The 22,467-nt window shown below is 43.0% G+C and overlaps 1 protein-coding gene across 1 annotated transcript in view; it reads left to right on the top strand.

Moving 5' to 3' along the window:
- MEF2A (myocyte enhancer factor 2A) overlaps positions 1-22,467 on the top strand; it is a 58,192-nt gene that overhangs the window by 30,632 nt on the left and 5,093 nt on the right. The window contains 6 exon segments of the mRNA XM_018069641.3: positions 2,356-2,487; positions 5,469-5,688; positions 6,514-6,573; positions 14,635-14,825; positions 16,406-16,429; positions 19,966-20,092. Of these exon segments, the coding sequence (XP_017925130.2) occupies positions 2,356-2,487; positions 5,469-5,688; positions 6,514-6,573; positions 14,635-14,825; positions 16,406-16,429; positions 19,966-20,092 (754 nt within the window).

The following is a 22,467-nucleotide window of genomic DNA, read 5'->3' as shown; positions in this document are numbered from 1 at the left end:
ACCCGCGCTGGGCTGGCTCGCGTCCGCCTCGCCTGCCCGTGTGAACAGATTCCAGCATTCCCGGCTCCGCAGCTGGAATGTTTTACTATTGTGTTACTGGGCGCTGATAAACTTCGCAGGCTTTTTATGGTCAGGTCCTCCAAGTGGCACTTGGTGTTTTGGTGATAAGGAGACAGAGCTTTGGCGATCAGACCCGGCCTGATTATCTGTAACGCTGAGCCTGGCTTAAATCCCTCCACAATGACAGGAACCCCAGCTGGAGTGACGCTTTCCAGAGCCTGAAACGGGAGATACTGAGGCATTTTCCTTCCTCATGAGTCAAAGCAGAGTTAACCCCATTGTTAGTGACAATAAAACCGTGCAGTGGCCAAGAGGAAGGAGGTATTTTTGTATTTAAATCTCTTCCTTTTTGTTCCAAGTGGAGCGTAATTTTCGGGCAGATCGGGGGGATGAATTGCCATCGTTACACCTAAAAGCTTTCACTGGATTGCTTTAGACTGTGGAAAGGGGCTCTAATGAAACTCCTGGGCTGCAAGATTTAAATTGCTTTAAGGTGTTTATCAAAGGAGGAGAAGTAACAGTGCGTGGAGTTCTCGCAAGACCTTTGTGGCGTCTGAATCCAGCCGGTAATCGTGTCCCGGGTAAAGACATTTGGATTCTATTTCCAGCCTGCCGTGGGCTGCAGGGGTTAAGTGTAATCCAGATTATACAGTGTTAACATTTTCCCTGCTGATACCGAAGTGCAGCAGCCTGGCAGGCTGACTTGTTAGGAAGGGCTGGGAGAGAGGGAGAACAGGCTCCGACCTTGAGAGGCCGAGCCTTGTATGGCCAAGTCCATTCCCGTGTCCAGCTGATTGGTCGGGGCAGCGGCATCGGCATCGGGGCCGTGACAGGTGCTGGAGGAACCCACACCTGTTTTCCCCCATATGCTGATTTAGTGATTACATTTTTGTGGGAGTTCCAGATACTGTGTGGGATTCGCCGAGCGAGCCAAGAAACTTGAGAAGGAATTACAGCTTCTGGTGAACTGTGATATTAAAGAATTTCAGGCGGCGAATTGGATTCTCGGTTCCTGCTTGAAAACTGCAGGAGAAATAAGCGCTGTTTTGCATATCTATAAATAGTAAAGTCTTAGGCACTTTTTATTGTACTAAAAAATCGTTAGACAGTAAGAAAAAATGCTGGTGAATAGTATAAACTAAAACATTTTGCTTTAGAAATCAGAATTTCAGTGCGTTATGGAAACTGCTTTTATAGGAAAACGTGGAATTTCTTTATGGTGCTGGAAATATCAACTTGCAGATTTCTAAGATCTTTAGGGTTTTTAGTATAAAATTCATGGAATATAAATAATTTCTCACAAGAAGGAAACACACAACTCCTTCATGCCTGTATAGTCCTACTGCTGCCTTATGTACTGATAATGTGTGTCTGTATAAAATTTACACTGCTTTCCTTTTGAAGCTTTTAAAAAAGATTTTTCCACAGGTAATATTTTAAATCTTGTTTTGTTATAAACGAGAACTTGCAGAGAAAGATTTCTGATTGTGTAATAGATGGAAAAGAAAACCAAGAAATACAATTATCTCTTACACTTTGGTCACCAGACCCGTAGCTTCACATCCTTTCTCTGATGCCTGGATTGTAGACAAGTTTGCTTTTTTTTTTTTTTTCCAGGGGATGTTGGTGTGAGTTCTCCATCAGAAAACAGGAAGTAGCCCAATAAAGCAGTTGCATCAAGTTAGTCTGAAGGACTCTGAAAAAGCTTATATTTAGCAAACGAAGTCATTTTAGAGAGGGATTATGTAATTTCTTTTTATACTTTTTTGCAGTTGTTGTTATCATGCAGGATGACAGAAGTGCAGGAAGATCCTGCCTTTGTCAACTACAGAGAGTGTTACATGTATTAATGTCCTGCAGTTGTTGAATTGGAACAAAAATCTTAGCATTGTGTTTCTCAGAATTTTAACTGTGTGCTTCTTAAAATGTGAACATTAAAATTGGGGTGCTAAAATCAATTCATTCAAGATCCAAGATGTCCCTTGTCAGGCACCTTCACTCCATCAGCCAGTGTCTAAAAATGGTTTTCCAGGGAATGCTGGGGAGGTGAAGTGCTTGTAGCTTAAAGTTGCCTGTGAGGTGGCACCTGGAGGAACCTTTTCTCTCCGTGTCCTTTGCCCCTATCTCGAAGGACTAACCCTGTGTGCTGGACAGTGAGTTTTGCCTGTGAAAGTCTGCTGTAGTTTCAGGGGCTCGGATTGATTCAGTGGTGTACAAAAAAAAAAAAAAGAAAAAAAACAAAACTTCATGGCAAGTTAGTGTGATCTGTATGTGAATTTTCCAATTGTATTTCAGACCTTAAGAAAGAAAGGCCTTAATGGTTGTGAGAGCCCTGATGCTGACGATTACTTTGAGCACAGTCCGCTATCGGAGGACAGATTCAGCAAACTAAATGAAGATAGTGATTTTATTTTCAAGCGAGGCCCTGTAAGTACTTTTATTTTATCTCTACTTTTTATTTGTTGATCCTTTTTATTAACTTCATTATTTAGGCTCTGAACAAGAAGGAACACAGAGGGTGCGACAGCCCGGACCCTGACACTTCATATGTGCTCACGCCACATACAGAGGAAAAATATAAAAAAATTAATGAAGAGTTTGATAATATGATGAGGAATCATAAAATCGCAGTGAGTACTAAAGTATGGTTTGTGCTTCTCTTACATGCATGAGAATTTTCCTGGTGCTTGCTTACCACTGAAAACCACTTCAGAGGCAAGAGGATGTGATGACTTGAGAAGGGAACACATATTTTTGAGGAAAAATGAGATGCTGATACTTGATCTTGCTAAAATACATTTTATCTTAAAGAATAAGAAGAATTCTCTCTAGCTCCTGTTTTGCACTTATATCTTGTGAAGATGAGATAACATTTCTAAATTTCAGGAGCCTGGCTGCATTACCTAATCCTACCGAAAATACATTTATAAAGACAGATTTTTGTCGTGGGCTGTAGGATCATTTATTTACATCTTGTAGGTCTTTATCTGTCTGTTGATCAAGATTTTTCAGTCTGTTACAAGCAGGCAAATAAAATTGGACTAAATTTGTCATCTAATCAGTAGAATTTATTTTGTTCAAGTCTGGGTGTAGAAAGTCATTTAGGTATTTAGCGTTCAAGAGTGGTGCACAGTGAGGACCTCAAAAGATTGACATTCTAACAGATGCTTCCTTGGACACTGAAAGATCTTGGAGGATTTTCTGCCCCTTGTGCAGCCATAAGTCACTTGGCTCCAGAACTTCAGGTTGGGGATAAAAGCAGTGTTAATGTCACGTGTTTTTCATGGAGGTGTTCACGATGACATTTAATTCCCACCTACAAAAACCAATTAGTGTTGAGTATTACAGGGGAAGTATTTTCTAAGAAAACTAATACAGGGCTCTGCCACAGCCTTTGAATTTCTTAACCTGGCAAATCTTGCAGCAATTCAAGGAAATGGCCTGGCTGGGACATTTGAGTGGAAATAATTTCATTATTAGAGCAATAACAGCCATGACACCCACCATCACTTCTTTTAGCACTTTCTAGTTGAATGAAGCCAGTCTGTTTTGGTTTTTGCCTTACTTTGAAGCTTTTGATACCCAACATTTCTGTGCTGAGACATCCCCAGGCCTCACCTCCCAGTGTGTTCCAGCTCAGCTGCTCTCCCCTGCTCCTCATGAGCAGCCTCATGTCTGTGTGGACACGAGCAGCAATAAAACAGGCAGTGTTATTTTTGAGCTCTGTGGTTCTGTATTTATAACTTCAATTGGTGCTGTTCTCTTCCCATCCCCTGCACTTGTGGGGCTGTGGAGGAACACAGTTCCCCTTGTTCTCTGCACTCATTGCTGGCAGGGGACAGCAGTGAGGCAAAGCGTGAGGAATTCGGTCGTACCCAAATGAGCACCAGAGATGGGCAGGGACAGCCTTTAAGGTGTGGGGGAGCCTCTCACTCCTTACTTCTGGGTTGAGAAACCTACAGAAAAAATGTCCCAGCTGTTCCCTTCTGCCATTGTGTTCAGCACTTCAGGTATTTCCAGTTTAGTTTGAACTGCTGTTTAAAAACAACCTTTTTTTTGGTAGATACTGAATAGTTTGTTCAAGTAGTTTCTCCTGAAAACAAGCACCAGTGAGGGTTGTCATTAGTTAGATACTGTGAGTTGCTGATGTTACATCGCTGTGCTTCATTACTTTTTCCTTCCATCTGTGCCAAAAATTGATAATTATTCTTAGAATGCCTCAGTGGGGACATTGTTGGCTCTCACTAGTAAGAGATTTTGTTTCTTATTGAGAATGTATTCTGCTCTTTTAATTATATAGTTATTGTTATATTTCTAGTGTTGTCTAGATTTTCATACAGAACTATCATTCTAAGTGATTTTTAAGCTGTATGTGATGAAATTGCATTTTTTTAAGTGTACTTGGTTGGTCATCTATCTTTGACCTCTAAATCAAAACTATTATCTCTCTGTTCTGTCAATAAATCCTACTGAGTTCTTCCCCTTCAATTGTACCTGTCATGGGTTTGTTTCCAGTAATTATGAGAGCTGTGAAAGAAAATAGTCCCTTTTGTTTCAGAAACTCATCCCTGTCAAAGGATAGGAATGAGACAAAGGCCAAAGAAGTTAGTCATGACCAAATGAGTACCATAGATGGGCAGGCATCTCTGCTTTTGATTCAAATAGCTGCTGAATAACAAACATATAGACTGCACAAAAACAGCTACCTCCTAAATAATGCTGTAAAAATTAGAATGTAAAAAAATGAGATGTACAAAAAAGATGGGAGTGGTTATTCAAGCAGGGCTTTGTGGAACGTGAAATGTTTAAATTCAAGTGACTGAACTTTGTGACTTTCTAAAGATCTGTTTATTTTTTTTTTTTTAGTCTGTTGAAAAAGAAAGTTTTAGAGATTAGTAGCAATATTTTGGCAAGTTTATTAATAGAAAATATATATTAATAGAAAATGATGTTACTAACTTTCTCTTTTTTTGTGTAATAACTGACTTTTGTAACGTGCATGTTTATGCTTACATTTGGAAGGTACAAGTCATTGATTTGTAGACATGTTTAGCTTGTCATTGCTTTGTAATAATCCAGATTAACTGGTTAATTTGTTGTATTTATGGGCCTGTGAATTCACATGAATATTTTCAGTTTTCTGTATTTGAACTTGCAGTATTTCAGGAGTTTTGGAACTGTATTTATGTGATGTATAAGAATTTAACACCGTCCTTTACAACAAATGGATGTTTTAAAACTGTCTGCTTAAAAGAGTTTAAAAACTAACATAATTAACTTGTTTTTTTAAAAAAAGAAAACAACCTGATTACTCCTTGGCAAACTTTACTGTGTGTTTTTACCCTGTGCTGTTTCTGCAGTCGATGCTAACGGTGTTGTCTTTGTGTCCCTCATCTTGTCTCCCCCAGCCCGGTTTGCCTGCTCAGAACTTCTCCATGTCGGTCACGGTTCCGGTGTCCAACCCCAACACTTTAACCTACAGCAACCCCGGGAGCTCCCTGGTGTCCCCGTCCCTGGCAGCCAGTTCGTCCCTGACGGACACGACCATGCTGTCCCCCCCTCCGAGCGCCCTGCACCGCAACGTGTCCCCCGCCGCGCCCCAGAGACCGCCCAGCGCCGGCAACGCAGGTGAGGGCCCGGCGGGTTCCCCTCACAGCCCCGCTGCTCTTCGGGGTAAAACCCACAAACACACACCCCAAGTAACCAGTTCTGAGCGGTTCCTGTGCATTTGCACAGCTTAAGTACAAAATGAGCACAGAATCAGAGAATCAGCTGGGTTGGAAGGGGCCTCTGAGATCATCAAGTCCAACCCTTGATCCAACACTGCTGTGGTTCCCAGCCCATGGCACTGATGCCACATCCAGTCTGTCCTTAAACACCTCCAGGGACAGAGATCCACTCCTTCCCTGGGCAGCCCATTCCAATGGCTGATCACCCTCTCTGCAAAGAAATTCTTTCTAATATCCAACCCAAACCTCCCCTGGCACAGCTTAAGACCGAGCCCTCTCATCTTGCTGATCATTGTCTGGGAAAAGAGACCAACCCCCACCTGGCTACACCCTCCTGTCAGGGGGTTGTAGAGAGTGAGGAGGTCTCCCCTGAGCCTCCTCTTCTCCAGGCTGAACAGTCCCAGCTCCCTCAGCCTCTCCTCACAGCACTTGTGCTCCAGTCCCTTCCCCAGCCCTGTTGCTCTTCTCTGGACCTGCTCCAGCCCCTCAGTGTCCTTCCTGAGCTGAGGGCCCACAACTGGACCCAGCACTCCAGGGGTGGCCTCACCAGTGCTGAGTCCAGGGGAAGAATCACTTCCTTGGCCCTGTTGGCCACACTGTTCCTGAGCCAGGCCAGGATCCATTGGCCTTCTTGGCCACCTGGGCACACTCTGGCTCCTGTTCAGCTTCCTGTCATCCAGTGCCATAAGGGGACATGTTGGTTTAATGCTCTTCTTTTGCTCAGGTGGAATGCTGGGGACAACTGAGCTCTCAGTGCCAAACGGAGCTGGTACCAGCCCAGTGGGTAAGTGCAGCATCCTCCTGCCCGTGCTGAAAAATCTTGTGGTGCTTTCAGTTACTCAAAAGCATGTTTTTGTTTTGGTTGTGGGAGAACAAAAGGTTGTAATTTTTTCAGCTGCCTTGGAATTGTCAGGTTTTGTAAATTCTTAGCAGGCATTTTTAACTTTTTACTGCCGTGCCCTTTCCACTGCAGTAGTACTTGTGTTTTTTATTTTAGTGGTTTTCAGCAGCACCATGCTGCTCCTGCTTTTGTGTTTCTCTACAGGTGTAACTGCAGCATTCTAAAAAGATCTTCTTTTGCCAAATTTCTTATATTTGAAAAAGAGAGTTTTAGAGATGAGTAGCAATATTTTGGCAAGGTTATTAATAGAAAATGTTGTTCCTCACTTTTTTGTGTAATAATTTACTGTTTTGTAATGTGCATGTTTATGCTCACATTTTGAAGGTGCTTTTTATGAAGTTCTCTGAGCTTGCTAAACTATTGCACTAAAGACAACTCAGCTCAGTCCCCAGCTTCAGTATTTGCAGGACCTGGATGTTTGATACTGGTATTGGTGCCAATCAAAATGAAGCAAATACAGACTGTATTGTTTGTATTGCCATGTGTATCTTGCTAATTGTTTTCTAGCAGTTCTATGAAGAAAGCAATAAATCTTGGAAGCTGATAGCTGGGGTCTGTCTTCATTTTGGATGATGATCAGAATTTCTTTTGAAAACAAATTAGAGATCTTGCCAGAAATCAAATTCCCCGTATTTTTTGGTCTTCAGTAAAAAAATATGAGGGCACTTTTTCATTTAAATAATATTTTGTCTCCCCTAAATAAAATGTAGCACTCTTGAGAGAGGGCAAGGCAGCCATGGAAATTTAGTATTCCACAGAAAGACCAAATAAATGGCAATTCCCTCACTTTGTTCACGTTCCTCCTGTGACTTTGGATGTCTTGGTGCTGAAGGTCAGTTCTGCAAACACAAGTAACTCCCCTTGGAATGTGTTCATAGCAAGGAATTAGAGAAGCAACTGTTGACCTTTCAGGATTTGCCCACTGGCTACTTAGTGTGGCAACTGGGAAAAAAGTTCTTTGAACATGGGGTCAGGCAGTTGAATTGATGAATAAAAAATGCTGCAGCTCCAAGGCTGAAAGTGCAGGATTGACTTTCCACTCTTTCTCCATCCTTTGGCCGTGTGCAGCAAAGATATGAAATATTAAAGAGTGGTTTCCATCAGGTAAGCAGGATTTTAAATGGAGGAAACTTCCTCAGCTGAAAAAAACATGACTATTTTTAGAAACTGTGGAGGTCAGATGTTGATTGCCATAGTATTTCTCTAGTCAGACTAAATAACTTTATTATCAGGCTGTCTCAGGCCTCTTCTCCAAAATCAGGCTTTAGTAACAGCAGCCTCAGATTTAAGATTCCTCCTTTCAATAAGCAAATGAAACAGTTGTTTGCAGCACTTCTGCAGGGTACTAAACTCTAGAAATGCCCAGTTCCTGCAGCTTGGTGAACGTATTTAATGCAGTAAAATGTTTTCCTTCTTGCATTTATTAATAGTCTATGTAAAAAGTCAAAATGCATCACTTATCTCTTACTTTGCAGAACATCACACCCAAAATGTTATACATGTACCCACTCACTCCTAGAAAGGTTTGTCATGCAAGTGAGAGTTGGGGCTGTACCAGAACAGGGGAACATCTCTGAGAAGCACCTCCAGTGAAGCTCAAATACCTGGTTAACACCAGAATGCTGAACCAGAGAGTGCCCTGAGTTGTCAGAGCTCTACTTTCTACAAGTTAGGGCATGAAAACCTTTAAATAGTGACAGGTGCACAGGAACCTTCTCAATGGCAACCAAAATCAAGAAACCATATGTAACCAGATTGATTAAATCTGCTAATTTGTCAATTTGAGCTTGACAGCTGCTGTTGAAATGTATATCCTGTTAATTATGTCTGCAGACAATAATGGGTTTAGTTTCTCGCTGGGTTTATTGTAGAACTCACTTCTAAAAAAAACCCATTTTCTTCTTTTAGCTTTCAGGGTTTTTCTTTAAACTTCTCAGGAATGGAGAGTTCTCCTATGGATGTAGTGAAAGGTCATGTGCCAAATGTGCAGCTCACAGTCTATAGGAGTGATGTCAGAGGTAAAAAGCTGGAGTACTGGCATAGCCATATTCCCAGATATTCCCTTATAAGTAAAGGAAAAACCCATCTTCTACATGATGAAGTTTTTGTGCATTTGAGATTTTGTTCTCGTTTCCTTGAAAGACACTTAAATGCCTTTATCTCTGAGTAAAAAGCAAGTAAAGGTTATCTTGCTTATTTGGGACCCAGCTCAAACAAAGATGTTGCATAAAATGGCTCATATTGAGTTCACACGAGTCTTTTTCTCAAGTCCTGTGTAACTTGATTGGAATGGAAATGATTTGCTTTAGCAGTCAATCTGCCAACTTAACAGTTTTTCTGTGGAAAATAACTTCGAGTAAAAATATCTGCGTGTTGTAGCAGAGATTGGTAGGTGGTTTTTTATATCCAGAACAGAAAATTTTGTGATCACTTTATAATACTGAGAGCTTACTTCACATGCAGCTGTCACAGCTCTGAAAAAGCATTCTCATTTTTGTAATATTTTTAAAATCCTGCCCACCACATAAAAAACACTTGCTGAAGATTTTTACTTGGCAAATAGATCGGTTTTGAGAGGGGAAGAATGTCCAGCATTATGACAGTGCTTGCTTTTGAGCTAATTTATTTTTTCTGTTAATCAGAGCAGAGGTTTTTGAGGCAGAGCTTTGAGGATAGTGCTGCACAAAGTTTGGTCACCCTGAGTGCACAAAGGCTCCTGCTCTGTCCTGTCACTGGTGCCAAGGCATCGTGGTTTGCCCTCCTCTGATCTCTGAGGTTACACAGGTCAGTACAACAGTCAGGGTTTCACCCTTCTCCAAGGAAGGAGTTGAAGGATCCCCGAAGCACATGAGAGCAGCCTGTTCCCTCCTCCAGCTTCCCAGCTCTCCTCCTGGAAAAGGAGCCCTGGAAGTGGCCGCAGAGCAGCTGTTTGGCAGGGTGCAGGCTGAACCCTTCTCCTTTGCTGGACTGCTGTCAGCACATAACAAAGGTTGATCCATCCATCACCCTGTGATTAGATCAGCTCACAGATGACTGGCTGAAATCAGCATTAAAAACATGCTGGTAGAAGAAAGCATTTTAAATTGTAGCTGTTTGTCCTTGGAAACCACCCATCTGCATGAGGTCAGCTCAGCCCCTGAACTACCCTTGGATTTGAGTTGAAATTTCATCTCGTGTGTGTTCCTTACCTTACTGTAATTGCTGATTTGCTGAGAGGTCCACGACAGTTCTGGTTAGAATTTGCCATACATATAACAAGTTATTAATTTCCCAGCTGGATTAAAGTAATTATCAACATTTCTGTAACGTCCCCTTGCCCAGGATACAGTGCCACACATCCTCAGGTGTTCTAAACACACCACTTCTCCATCCTTGGCCATTCTTTACATGGCTTTGTGTAGACACACAGAAACCAGCAAGTTCAGAAACTAAACTCTTATTTAATTAGCTGTTAAAAGAGATCTAGTTGCCACTGCTCATGTTTCACATGGGCACAAAAGCATGATGCCTTTATTTAGATTTGCTGTTGCATCCTGAGTAATAACCCTGGTTTGAAGGAAGCCCGTTTAAATTCTGAATATCCTTGAAAATTCTTTCTCCTTTTATGTAGCTTCAGGCAAAAAAAATTTCCAACAACCTGGGAAATGAAGGTTTTTTTAAGTTTTGTAACATGAGTAAGCATTCCCTTGACATTTAGTCATGTGTATTTCTTTCTTTGCTGCCTTTTAATATCTAAAGTACTGCCTTAGAAGTATAAATCTTACATGTTAGACGTTTCAAGATCTTACATTACTGTCAAAGGTATCTTTTAATTCTGGTGGTATTATCTGACACATTGATTTGTGTAAAGATCAGTAGAAACACATTTATTGCAGCTTCCTTGAGATATTATCGTGAACTCTTTCCAGGGCTAACACAGAACTTGGGCTTCATGAAACAGTGGCAGAATCAGCAGTGATTGCTGTGCAGAGCCTGAAAATGGTTTTAATTTCTACTTAAATCTGTCCTACTAAACCCCAGAGTAAGCAGATTGAGCAGCTAATGCACGTAGAAATGCTGTTGTTGTGTTTGCTTGCAATATGTTCCCCCCGCCCGAGGTTTTACATGTTGATGTTTTCCTTCAGCAGATCTTATCTGCTCTCCTGATGCCTCCTGATGCTTCTTGCAAACCCAATTTTCAGTCCACTTCTAATGGTGTGATGTTTGTTGGGTCGTTATGATCTCATTGGAGGCATAAATATTTATCACCATCCTTATTTTTGCTTTACCTTAGGTGGCTTAGCTGCCTGCCCACCATTATTTTCCAAGGCTCTGTATAACTGTCCAGTTTCTCCAAAGGTGAACCACAAAAAAAAAAAAAGATTAATGGCATCAATGCCTGTAATTTATTCCTTGAGTAGTAATAAGTACATGGAGTACTTTCCAGCCACGTGTGTTCATTGTTTCAGCTGATGTGATTTATAGAGTGAAATATGAGTCTGGCTCATGTAATTGAATGCTGTGTCTTGGGCTGCAGGACAGTAAATGAGATTAAGCTGTATTATGTCTCTGAAGGCAGAAGATGCAGTTGCTGCAATGGGTGGGTTGTAACATTTCTCTTCAGAAAAGAAGTTGCTTCAAAAGTAAACACTTTGTGTCTGAGCAAGAAGTGGGTTAATGTGTGTTGGCAGGGTTTGTTATCATAAAATCTAATTAAATTGTGATTCATATAATTGAGAGCTTATCTTTGCACTGGTGTCTGTTTTCCAAAGGACTGTTTTGAACATGCTTTCACATCTGTTTTAAGGAATTAGAGTTAAATAAAACTCTTCCTACGGGAGTAAAAACAGTCTTATTTTCACACATAGGCAGGATTTTATATTCCGGTTCCATGTTCAGTTTGATAATGTGAAGTATTGTCTTTGGGGAAGACCTGCAGTGGGTGGGGTAGAAACAATTTCTGTACTATCCAAAGTAATGAGTAGAATTTATGGGGTTATTAAAGCCTCCCCTTGGCAAACAGCCCTGGAGTTGCATCATCCTGTGCTCATTATCTTTTTCTGGCTGCTGACCTTGCTCTAAGAAATACCGTGTGTTTGGTTACCCTTTCACTCTTAACTTGTAATTTGATTTTATTATTAGATTATTAAAAGGGAAAAAGGCTTGAAGTTTCATACTCAAACTGAACATTCTACAGTCTTATTGCAGCCCCAGCATATGAATCTTCAGATAATCAATAGAGACACTCCAGTGTTTGCTGAGTGTTCAGTGCCAGCTCTTTATCAAAGGGCTGCAATTGGGTTCATACCCACAGTGCTGCACACTTAGGGCATTATTTTGGGTTTTGTAATATATTCTAAACACTCCCTTTAAGAACTGCTCAGCCTTTTGTCTGACTAAATGCTCTAACTGTGCCCTGCTGCCCCGTGACACTGGGCAGAGGAGGCAGTGGCAGGGAGTTTGTTGTTTTTGACAGCACCACTGAAAGCATGAAATGTTTCTGTAGGATTGGCAGAGCCTTGGAATAAGGGCTCAGGAAATGACTGGATTGGGTGTGGGAGAAAGACACTGTCCAGATTTAACACAGGGGCTACTGGAATACTTGAAAACAGAGGACAGGAAATGGGATCATAGGATGGCCCAAAATGCTGTAAATTCTGTACAGAACCCCATTGTTTGCACAGAGGGGGATTGTTGTGCAGCTCAAACTCGGCCCAGGTCACCACAGCCTTGGCATGGAAAGGTACCACTGACAGCCCAGTGAGTAATAAAATTTGTTATTACATTGAAGCCCAGACTCTACTTCTGTTATAACAGCAAGTTCTTTAAATGTTCTGGCATTTTTGCCGCAAATGGGAGGTGCTGTAACAAAGCTTTAGATGTAATTTGGTGGAAATTATGCCACTTGCTAAGATTTTTCCTCCCTCATGTCTTTTTCCAGATCCATTTGATTTTTACCCTGTCCATTGTGTAAGATTCCTCTGGCACTCTGGTGCCCTGCAGGTTGTCTGGAACTAATGCTGCACTCTTTTAGGATGGACAGGAATCGATGCATAACTTTGTGTTGAACAAAATCAGGATTCTGCAAACACTGTCTCAGTTTCAGGAGCCTCAGGGGTAGCACAGAACTTCATTTCTCTTTCTGGCCAATTGTTTTTTCCATGTGACCCAGCTGAGGTGAGTTTTCTCCTACCAGTCAAGAGCATATTTAGCTCTAGTGTGTATTCTCAGCTCCATCAGCCACCCCAAGTAAATTTTATCACTAACAGGAGCATCTGAATGAATTCTGCTGTTTTCTGCTGAGGAATGTAGATACTTTAATCACAAAATGGGGTTTTGATGTGGGTTTTAATACAGAAAGAAGAATGCTGACATAAAAAACTTTTTCTTTTTTGCTGTGTTCCTTCTTTCCCCCCCATGACTTCTAAGTCACATTCCCATATCTCCTATAGAAATGCCTCAGGAAAGTTCTAAATTAGAATAACTCCTCATTGCTCTGCCAACCTTGGGAAACTCCAGGGACATCTCATTTTGTCCCTGTATGGTCAGGCTTTTGGCACAGTAGGAAGTCCTCAGAGCAAGGAAATCCAGAGGTTTCCTCACCATTATCCTGGTGAATTCACACTGAAGTTCTCAATGCACATGGAATATCCCAGTCACCCTCAGGAAGTGTTGTGCTCTTCCTGATCCATGTTATTGTTCTTCCTCCTTGCTAAGCTTTTAAAGGCATTTAAAATGTTGCTACAGGAGGTAGAATGTGACACTGACAACTTCCTTATTTTAATTGCTTTTAGATTAATATGTATTTAATGCAATAAAATTGGATTGGGCATAGGGGCCTATTCAAATTAAAATAATAATACAAAATCCGTGCCCGTGTGGCCCTACAGGCGATTAGGGGAGAATTTCCCACACAGTGAACTTTGTCTCACAGACTTTCCCCTGGTTGGGACTATAAAAGCTGCTTTCAGAACTGCAGTGTTGGTGCAAACAGGATCTCACTATGAATTGAGTTTATTTATACACACTCAGGTTCTGTAGGGTGAACTATGGGGTTCCCTGTTGCGAAATTCTCCTTAACAACTTTTCCTTTTTTATTTCCTATTTGCAGCTGAATAAGGTGTGTGTATTTGGGGGATTGTTGCTATAAATATGAATCTGTGACTGGAACGTGGCTTGAAATTTTTTTTCTGAGGGAAATGTTTTGGTTAACATGATTGGTGCTTTTGTCAGTACAGAAAAGTAGAATATTGGGCACTTCACTGATTTACTTCTGATCAGTTTTGAGTGTGAGCTGAGGCTTTGAGCATTTCAGTGCTGAAGCCCTGCTGGCTTTGGCTGGTCTAATTCCACTTAAAATGAGTACCAAGAGTAAATGTGTAAAACAAATTGATGACCATAAATGACATGTATAGCTGGAATGAACTTGAAGGGAGAGGATTTGTTCTCCTCCTTGTTGCTGAATGTAATAATCAGTATATACTGATGATCCCGAAATGAGTCCTGCAGATCTTGAAGACACCTGAAGAATGCATTGTAGAAACAGGCACTTGGAGAGCTGACTTCTTTTATTCTGACCAACCAAATCCAGTGCAGCTCCTGTCCCGTGGGGGTGGGGACCCAAGTGGGGCTGGGCAGAAGCCCCCACTTTTCTGCAAGCTCAGCCTGGAGGAAATTCAGAGGGCAAACCAGACCCAACGGATGTTATTAGAAACAGTTCTTTGGCAATTTGCTCTTCTCAGCATTTGAGCTGCCACAGCTGCCCTTGGAGTGATATTCCCTTTCCATATTGATTTCTGGGCAGAGCGCTCTGGGCCGCTTCGATTATTCGATGCGGAGCCTCTTGCGGGAAGTTCGTTATGGGAAGTTTTGCAAAATAAATATTTCAGAATGGGTACAAAAGCACCAGAACTCTGTGTTGTCGCCCCTTCCCCTTCACAGGTCATTTGTTTTTTGCCCTTTCAGGAAATGGGTTTGTGAACTCTCGAGCTTCTCCAAGTCTCCTGGGCACCGGTGGTGGTGGGAACGGCCTGGGCAAGGTGATGCCCACGAAGTCCCCACCTCCCCCTGGAGGAGGGAACCTGGGCATGAACAACCGCAAACCCGACCTCCGTGTGGTCATCCCCCCCTCCAGCAAGGGCATGATGCCACCTCTGGTGAGTCCAAACTTCTGAAGCTTTTGAGTTCTTTAAGTTCTGGGAGTGGCTTTGTGGAAATGGGGTGTTCTGCCTCCCCTGCTCACCACGGGCTGCAGGAGTAGGGAGGGGTTTGTGCTCTGAAACGGCACTGCTGAAAGTCCAAATTATAAATTGTGACCTGGGGAATTTGTTAAATTCATAAGCAGTTTTTTGAGGTGTAAAATAAGTCTGACCTAAACAGGGTTGGAGCACAACCCTAAAGACAGAGATTGAGATTTTGGTGGTTTGATCTGACCGACTCGGTACCGAGAACTCTGTTGGTTTGGAGGATGTGGGTTTTAAAAAGGGTTGTGCATTATTCTGTGGAGGATCTCAGTGGTGATGTGAGCTCTATTAACGTGCCCTGCAGCACATTTTGTACCTGTTTTTCCCGGGCTGTAATGGCTGTGGGATGTGAAGGATGGGAAGTGCAGCTTCAGTGGTAACGATGGTCTGGAGAGGCGCGTCTTTGATGTGGGGTGTTGGAACGTGACCTTGGGCGTCCTCAGTGGGGGTTGTGCCTTCATCCAGGGCATGAAAAGGAGCTGAGGTGCCTGTCAGAGCTGCTGGGCACTTTGGCATGTTGGCAGTGATGTTTGTCCAGCCTGGATTGGGAATAGCACACGAGTTTCGTGTCAGCCATGAGGCAACCACGGCCCTGGGCCCAGAACTGGTCTGTCAGGAAGGGTTAGTCCATTTTTCCTTTAATTTAGTTGGCCAGATCCTTTGGTCTTGGTCTTTTGCTGTCATGTAGAAATTCTCAACCTCTCTGTGTGTGGAAGAATGGCCCATAACCAGGAGGAGCAGGATATAAACAGCACAAGGACTCTCTGCATAATTCCTGTTTGTTTTTAAGCCACCACAAGGGCTTACATTTGTTACAGGTATTCATGGTGAATAATACCAAATTAATCCAAGTAACAAAAGCTGTAATTAGCCTCCGAGTAATGATTCTTGAAGTTTTAGGTTTTTCTAGGAATACTGAAGTGCAGGAGAGATAGGAAGTACACTGGCTGATCATTAAAATGGAAATTACACTTTTAATTAGAATCAGAAACAAGAAGAGGATCTTGCTCATGCAGGTCTGATGTTAGTGAGGTACAACACTTATTTACTGTCGTGTTGTGAAGAACAACAACATGATATTCAGCTTTGGTTTTGTCTGTGTTTTTGAGGGAACTGGGGAGGGATTTCAGAGTGGAGATGTTGGCCTGGGTTGGTGGTTGTATTTGACAAGTACTTTGTTGCTGAGCTGGTTTATTGGATCAGAGACTGCTCTGCTCCACCTCTACCTGTGTTGGTGTCCTTGTGTTCTCCAAGCTCTCCCTGCACTCATTTCCCCAAAGCCACATGTTCTTTTAATACACAGCTTTTATTTGACAAGAATTTCATGAAGTATCACATTTCTTGTTGCATTATTTACAGGTCTAGGTGTCAAATTCACATTATTAATTAAAATGACAAAAAATCCTGAAGCACAAATGTGATTTTTTTTCTGTCATTTGAAAAGCAATGCTATTTTTAGTAACTGTGTTATCCCTCTTGTTTGCTGAGTACAGTCGGAGGAGGATGAATTGGAGTTGGTGAGTTGGGGCTGCTGTTTGCTGAGAGACAGCAAGATGCTGGAAGTGTCTTTCACTACAGCTTTTTAACTGTAGTTTCATTACATATTTTAAATAATTCCAGTGTTCCCTTGGTAGCAGACAAAAATACATTTGTTTTATCAGACTCAAAACCCGACCAATTCAAGTTGAAAACACATCCAAAGTCAGCTCTTGCCATTTGTAAACTTGTATTATTTTTTTTTTCCTGAAAATGTTTCTGTTTTTCTTGGAGGGAACATTGGAAAAGAGCCTTACAAAGTAACTGTCCATGTGTGTAGGATATGTCCTGGCTTTTATGTAAAACATAAATAACCACTTCCCACCCCCTAAATTATTGGAATATTTTTAGCAAGTGGCTTCACTTGTGAAGTTCTTGAGATTGTAACACAAGCCCTGTGTTACTTCTCTTATTTTCAAGGAGATGACATCATTGCTGGTGAGGTCACCTTTTTGGAGGTTGGAATTATTTCATCCTGTGTGAGATTATCAAACCACAGGGGGGTGTTCCCTGTTTACCAAAAGGAACAGAGGATTGCAAATGAATAATTCTACCTTTTTTTCCCAGTGGAAAGATATTCTGCTTTTGAAAGGAAACTCTGGGGATTTGGGTATTTTTCTCCTCCCCCCCCCAAAGGTTTGAACATTTGGCATTCTGGCTGGAAAATCAAAGTAAGGCTAAAATAATTCCTGACTTATTTTTAGAGCCATTTGCAAATTGTTCAGCTGCTGTGGCACAAAGCAGGCAGAAGATGCTGCATCAGATTCACAGAGAAATCAGCCCATGGCAGGCCTTGATTTGTCTCTGAACATGGACCTGTTGCTCAGAGGAGGCTCTAATTGCATGGAAGCATGGAAAGTGTGGTGATTTAGATCAGTGCCGTGATTGAATGCATGCTGGTGGTTGATTGTTACCTTAAACACAGACATTGATTTACAAAAGTGAGGGAAAATGGTCACTGTTGAAGTTTTTATTGGGGTGATTTGCTCATGGAACAGTCAGACATGTTCCTCTCCCTTCAGGGGAGCGTCTGGTTTTCAGTGCAAGAAATAAAGCTCAGTGTCAAAACACTGAATCAGGATATCGCTGCAATTGGAATTAATGCAAATGCTGCAGGAATTCAGGTGTTGCTGCCTGCCCAAAATTGCCAAAACTGCTCTGCAGTGGGATGTAGCAGTGCCTGGGGCTGGGATCCCGTGTGGAGCGTGGGCCATCTAGTGGCTCTAAACCCTGGCTCAGCCGGAAGGGGAGGAACAGTCACACAAAGGAGAGGTGATGTGTCTGTCTCACAACGCTCAGGAGGCACCGACTGCACCTGCACTGCTCTGGTTATGGCAGTCCCTGCTGCCAGTGCCAGTGCTGGGCAGGGCCAGATCCTGTCTGTGAACACTCCTTCTGTGAGGTTGGAACTGAGCACTGAACATGAAAAACAGCCACAAAGGGCAGTGTAGCATAACAGAATAATTAATAAGATAATCAATAATAAATAAAAATAATAAACAATAAAGATACTGAATTTTTCCTGTTAGATTTGCACCAGCTAAAACAGTTAAAATATCCCGAAATTTGTCATGGACCTCCAAGTACAACCAATGTTGGGCACATCTAAATATTTCTTAGTGTTCAGCAATTATATTCAGAAATAAATTACCTCAGAAAACCACCTTTATTAGCCACTCAAAAAAAAAAAAAAAAAGAAAGAAAAAAAATCCCATGGGGAAATCCTTTGGTTTGGATTGTTTCCCAGTATATTCCTCTTTACTTTTCCATTATACAGTAATCCCAACTTTATAGGCTGCCATCCAAGAAAGCTTTGGAGAAAGGTCAATTCCTGACAGACACAAAAATCTGCTCTAATAACATCTCTTTGTGCCAGATAAACTTGGTCTGGGGGGGATTTTCAGAAGTACTAAAGTGATTTAAAGGGATCAATTACAGAAAATCGGTGGGACTTTCCCTGGGAGCTTTGAAATCTGGGAGCTCTGGAGCACAGTGGGCTCATCTGCCAGGGTGTGTGTTTGGCAGCTGATGCCAAAGAGCCCCCAAATCCTTGGGAGGCTCAGAGGTGGGAGTTGAGCAGCAGGAGAGGTGGGAAGCTGGGAGGCTGTGGCTCGTTTTAATGTGGAAGCTGTGGTACAAACTTCTTGCTTTAAATGGGAAGGACACAAGATTGATAACCCTCAATTCATCTTCACAAATCTAAGCTTAAAATTGATCACAGCCCCATTTCTGTACCTGCTCCTTCTCATATTAAAAAGGGAGTGATGCATTTTTAATGCTGCTCCTTCTCTCAAGATCAGAGTGGAGGAAAAAAAAATGGAGTGGTGCAGATCCTGAAATCCCAGTTTCTGGCAGGAAAGGGAAAGAAGTCATAACTTCAGTCCTGTAAAGGTGGGAAATGGAACCTGCCAAAGAGATGAAGGAAGAACTGCTCCTTTTGCAGCAAATATTTTTTCTGAGGTAGAGAGAGAGAGATTTGCCTTAAAAAAATATTTGCAGCAGATTGAAACCCAGCTCCCTGAACTGGGAATGGTTCTGGAGGAGTGGAGGAAGGCAGGGTGCAGAGGCTGCTGCCACTGCTGCAGGTACCACTGAACAGGGCAGAGCTGCCCCATTCTCTGTTCCTGGTAGTGCCTGGCCTGGCCAAACAGTGCCCAACCCCCTGTTCTGAGGAGCACTTGGTGCAGTGAGAGCAGCTTTGCTGGCTGCTGCTGTTCACCACGGGCTTTAATTAACTTTCTAAGCAGCAGATTTGGTCACAGCTTAGGTTGAGTGATGTGTTTGCTGCAGATGTTCATGGCAGTAAATGGGAAAGAAAGGCTGTTATTAAAAAGCGAAGTTGTGCCCACAGTTAGATAATGTGAGACAATCTAGTTTAGCTATTTTCCCTGTCAAAAAGCACAGTTGCTCTGTGTGAACTCCAGTGTCATTTGCTTGGAAACATTTCTGCATTATAACAAGTACTCTCTCAGTTTCTCAGGAACCATGGGAACAGCAAGATTATTTTATCACTGAAGTCTTATCAACACCAATTTAGAAGATCTCTGTGTTCCTTTCAGGACAGGTGTAGTCAGCACAGTGTCAAAACTGGCAGCTGAAATTTGGAAAATTGGATAAACAACTGTGAAGTGGGAGAATCTCTTCTGGTGGAACTGCACCTCACCATCTGCACTAAAACCCCCTTAAAACTCAAAACTCTTAAATCACTTCAGAACTTCTGAGAATTGTTGTGTGTATCCCTAAGAAATTGCATTTGTTTGTGTGTCCTTAACACTGTTGCAATCTGCATGCTGTGGAAGTGGCCCAGTGAGCCGTAATCAGTGTTTCCTTTCAGTTTGCCAAGATCATTTTTGGTTGCCTTGAAATACTTCAGCTTGTTTAGAAAATCGACCCTGATCAAAAGAGGGACGTATTTCCTAACTCAGAAACTCGGCACAGCAACACATTTAGGTGGAATGCTCCTTTGCTTTTCCATTGTTCTCCCTGGTGTCACAGTGGTGTTTTCCCTCCCTTGCAGAACACCCAAAGGATCAGCAGTTCTCAGTCCACGCAGCCTCTCGCCACCCCCGTGGTGTCGGTGACGACCCCGAGCCTGCCCCCGCAGGGACTCGTGTACTCGGCCATGCCCACGGCCTACAACACTGGTGAGCCTTGGGATTGGGATCTGCAGCACTGGGGAGGCTTGGGATTGGGGGATACAACACTGGGAAGGTTTGGGAGCAGGGCTGGGACTGGGATGGCCGAGGCTTTTTTGGGATTCATAGGCCCAGGAAATTCGCATTTCTGTGGCACGTGGGTTTGTTTTCCCGTTGGGTCCAAGTGAAGCTCTTGTTCAGCAAAACTGAGCCTTTTGCTCGTGAAATATGTAAATGTTGGGACTTCCATGGGGAAGGAGCTTCCAGTCAGGCTGCAAACCAGGGCCATCCATTGCCCAGAGCAGTGCCATTGCAGCCATCCAGCCGGGAATACTGGAATTCCTCACATTCAGGCAGTGGCTGGTTCTTCAGAGCTGCTGTTCCTGCAGGACCTTAAATCTGCCTTTTGCCCCAACTGGCTGTGATGTGAGGAACTGGGTGATATAAAAGTGATGAGTGGTTTGCTGGTTTGGGAAGTAGCTCCTGAGTGACAGGACAAGGGGAAACGGCCTCAGGTTGCACCAGGGAAGGTTTACATTGGATATTAGGAAAAATTCCTTCACCAAAAGGGTTGTCCAGCCCTGGCACAGCTGCCCAGGGCAGTGGTGGAGTCCCCATCCCTGGAGGGATTTAGAAGGCACATGGATGTGGCACTTGGGGACATGGGGGAGTGGCCTTGGCAGCGCTGGGGGAGTGGTTGATGATCCTAAAAGTCTTTTTCAACCTGAAGTGCCTCCTGCTTTTCTCCATCCCAATAGAGATAATTTTCCCTTCAATCTCAGGTTGTTTATTTGCCTGTGTGTAATCAGGGAAGGAATCTTGCTAATAATTTCCATGAAGGGCTCAGGTTGATGAGCACTGAGCTGTGCTGTGTAGTTGGATTTTCAGCTGCACCTGCAGAGAAGCTACATTGCAGAGAAGTGTCAATAAATCCTGTCAGTCAGAAATAATACCTTGGGGTTTAAAACTGAAAGGAAAGTGAAGGAAATAATTCCCCAGTTTGCTGTTCTTTAGATGAAGTCTGGTTAAATGTTCAGATGTAAGTGCTGTAATGGGTTAGAAGAGGAATTTTGGGAGGGGGACAGGGACACACCTGCTGCAGAGGTGGCTCCTCCAGGAACAGAGCAGGAGCTGCCCCAGTGCCAAACAGCTCCAGCAAGGACCTGCTGCTGCCCGAGGCTGAGCCCCCCTGGGATGGCATTGTTAGGAAGGGGTAAAACCAGCTGTGCTGGGCTGTTGGCAGTGACCTCGAGGTCTTGTTCTTGTGCAAAGGTTGGGACAAATCACAACAAACTTCAAGGTTTGTACAAAATGCCCAAAAGCTGAGTGAGAGGTTTTGTCGTCTTTGTTTTCTACAAGGAGGAGCATCACCAGGAGTCTCTGATTTTGGGACATGGAGTAGACAGAGCAGCCATTCTTTTATGGTCACTTCCCCCAAAAAAGATGGGATTTTATACATTTTTCTCCACTATTTTTAGCTTTGAAAGTCTTCACTGCAGTTTTTATTTTAGCCAGCCAAGCACCTCACTTCTTGTATTTGCCTTTGAGCTCATTATCTGGCAGTGCCCTGGGCAGGGCTGCAGCCAGGAGGGCTCAGGGACAAGGGACTGTGCCCCCCTCAGGGACAAAGGATTGTGTCCTCCTCAAGGACAGGGCTGTGCCCTCCTCAGCCAGGGCTGTGTTTGCACCAGCCCAGCTGTTGAACATCCACACAAATGTCTCTGCCCTGAGGGGGTGAAGTCTAAAGGGAGGCAGGAGCAGTGTCATGGACAGGGTGAAGATTTGTGACTTGCTTTGGAACCAAATTTCAGTGTGAAGTAGCTGCACATGCAGACCCAGGACTTGCCCCAAAGGTTGTTCATCTCTTGGATTTAATGGCTGTTCAAAGCAAACCCTTCTGGTCCCTACTCAGAAGGCCCACACTGAGCTTCCCCTGTTGCCTGACAGATCCCTCTGTTCCCTCACAGGCTGATGTTTCAGGAAGCAGCACTGGGTGCATCCCTCATCCAGAATAACCTGGAAGATTCACACATGCAGTGGGAACCTCAGGGAGCAGCAAAGACAGTGGAAACTGGTGTCCTACACAATTGGACAAGTGCTGGTATCACTGGGATGTGATTTTAAAGCCCAGCCCAGCCCATTTCCTCTGATAATGCAATAATTTGTGCAAAGCTTTCAGCCTTTAGTGGTTTTCACACACTTAAGAATCATTTCTATTAGACTGAGCCTTTCAAGGGATTTGCAGGACGAAATTTGATGTTGAAACCAAACTGTCATCTGGGGATTGTGAGGGCAGTCACCACGTACGTAGCAATTCCAGCCTTGCAGTTCTTTGCAGGACTGAGATAAAATTTCAATACCTAAATTGTTTTTCTGGATTGATG

Source organism: Manacus vitellinus, unplaced genomic scaffold (assembly GCF_001715985.3).
Source record: "Manacus vitellinus isolate BGI_N305 unplaced genomic scaffold, ASM171598v3 scaffold_16_pilon, whole genome shotgun sequence".
NCBI classification, from domain to species: domain Eukaryota; kingdom Metazoa; phylum Chordata; class Aves; order Passeriformes; family Pipridae; genus Manacus; species Manacus vitellinus.
The sequence above is the reverse complement of the archived record's forward strand: the minus strand, read 5'-3'. Positions and strand labels throughout refer to the sequence as shown.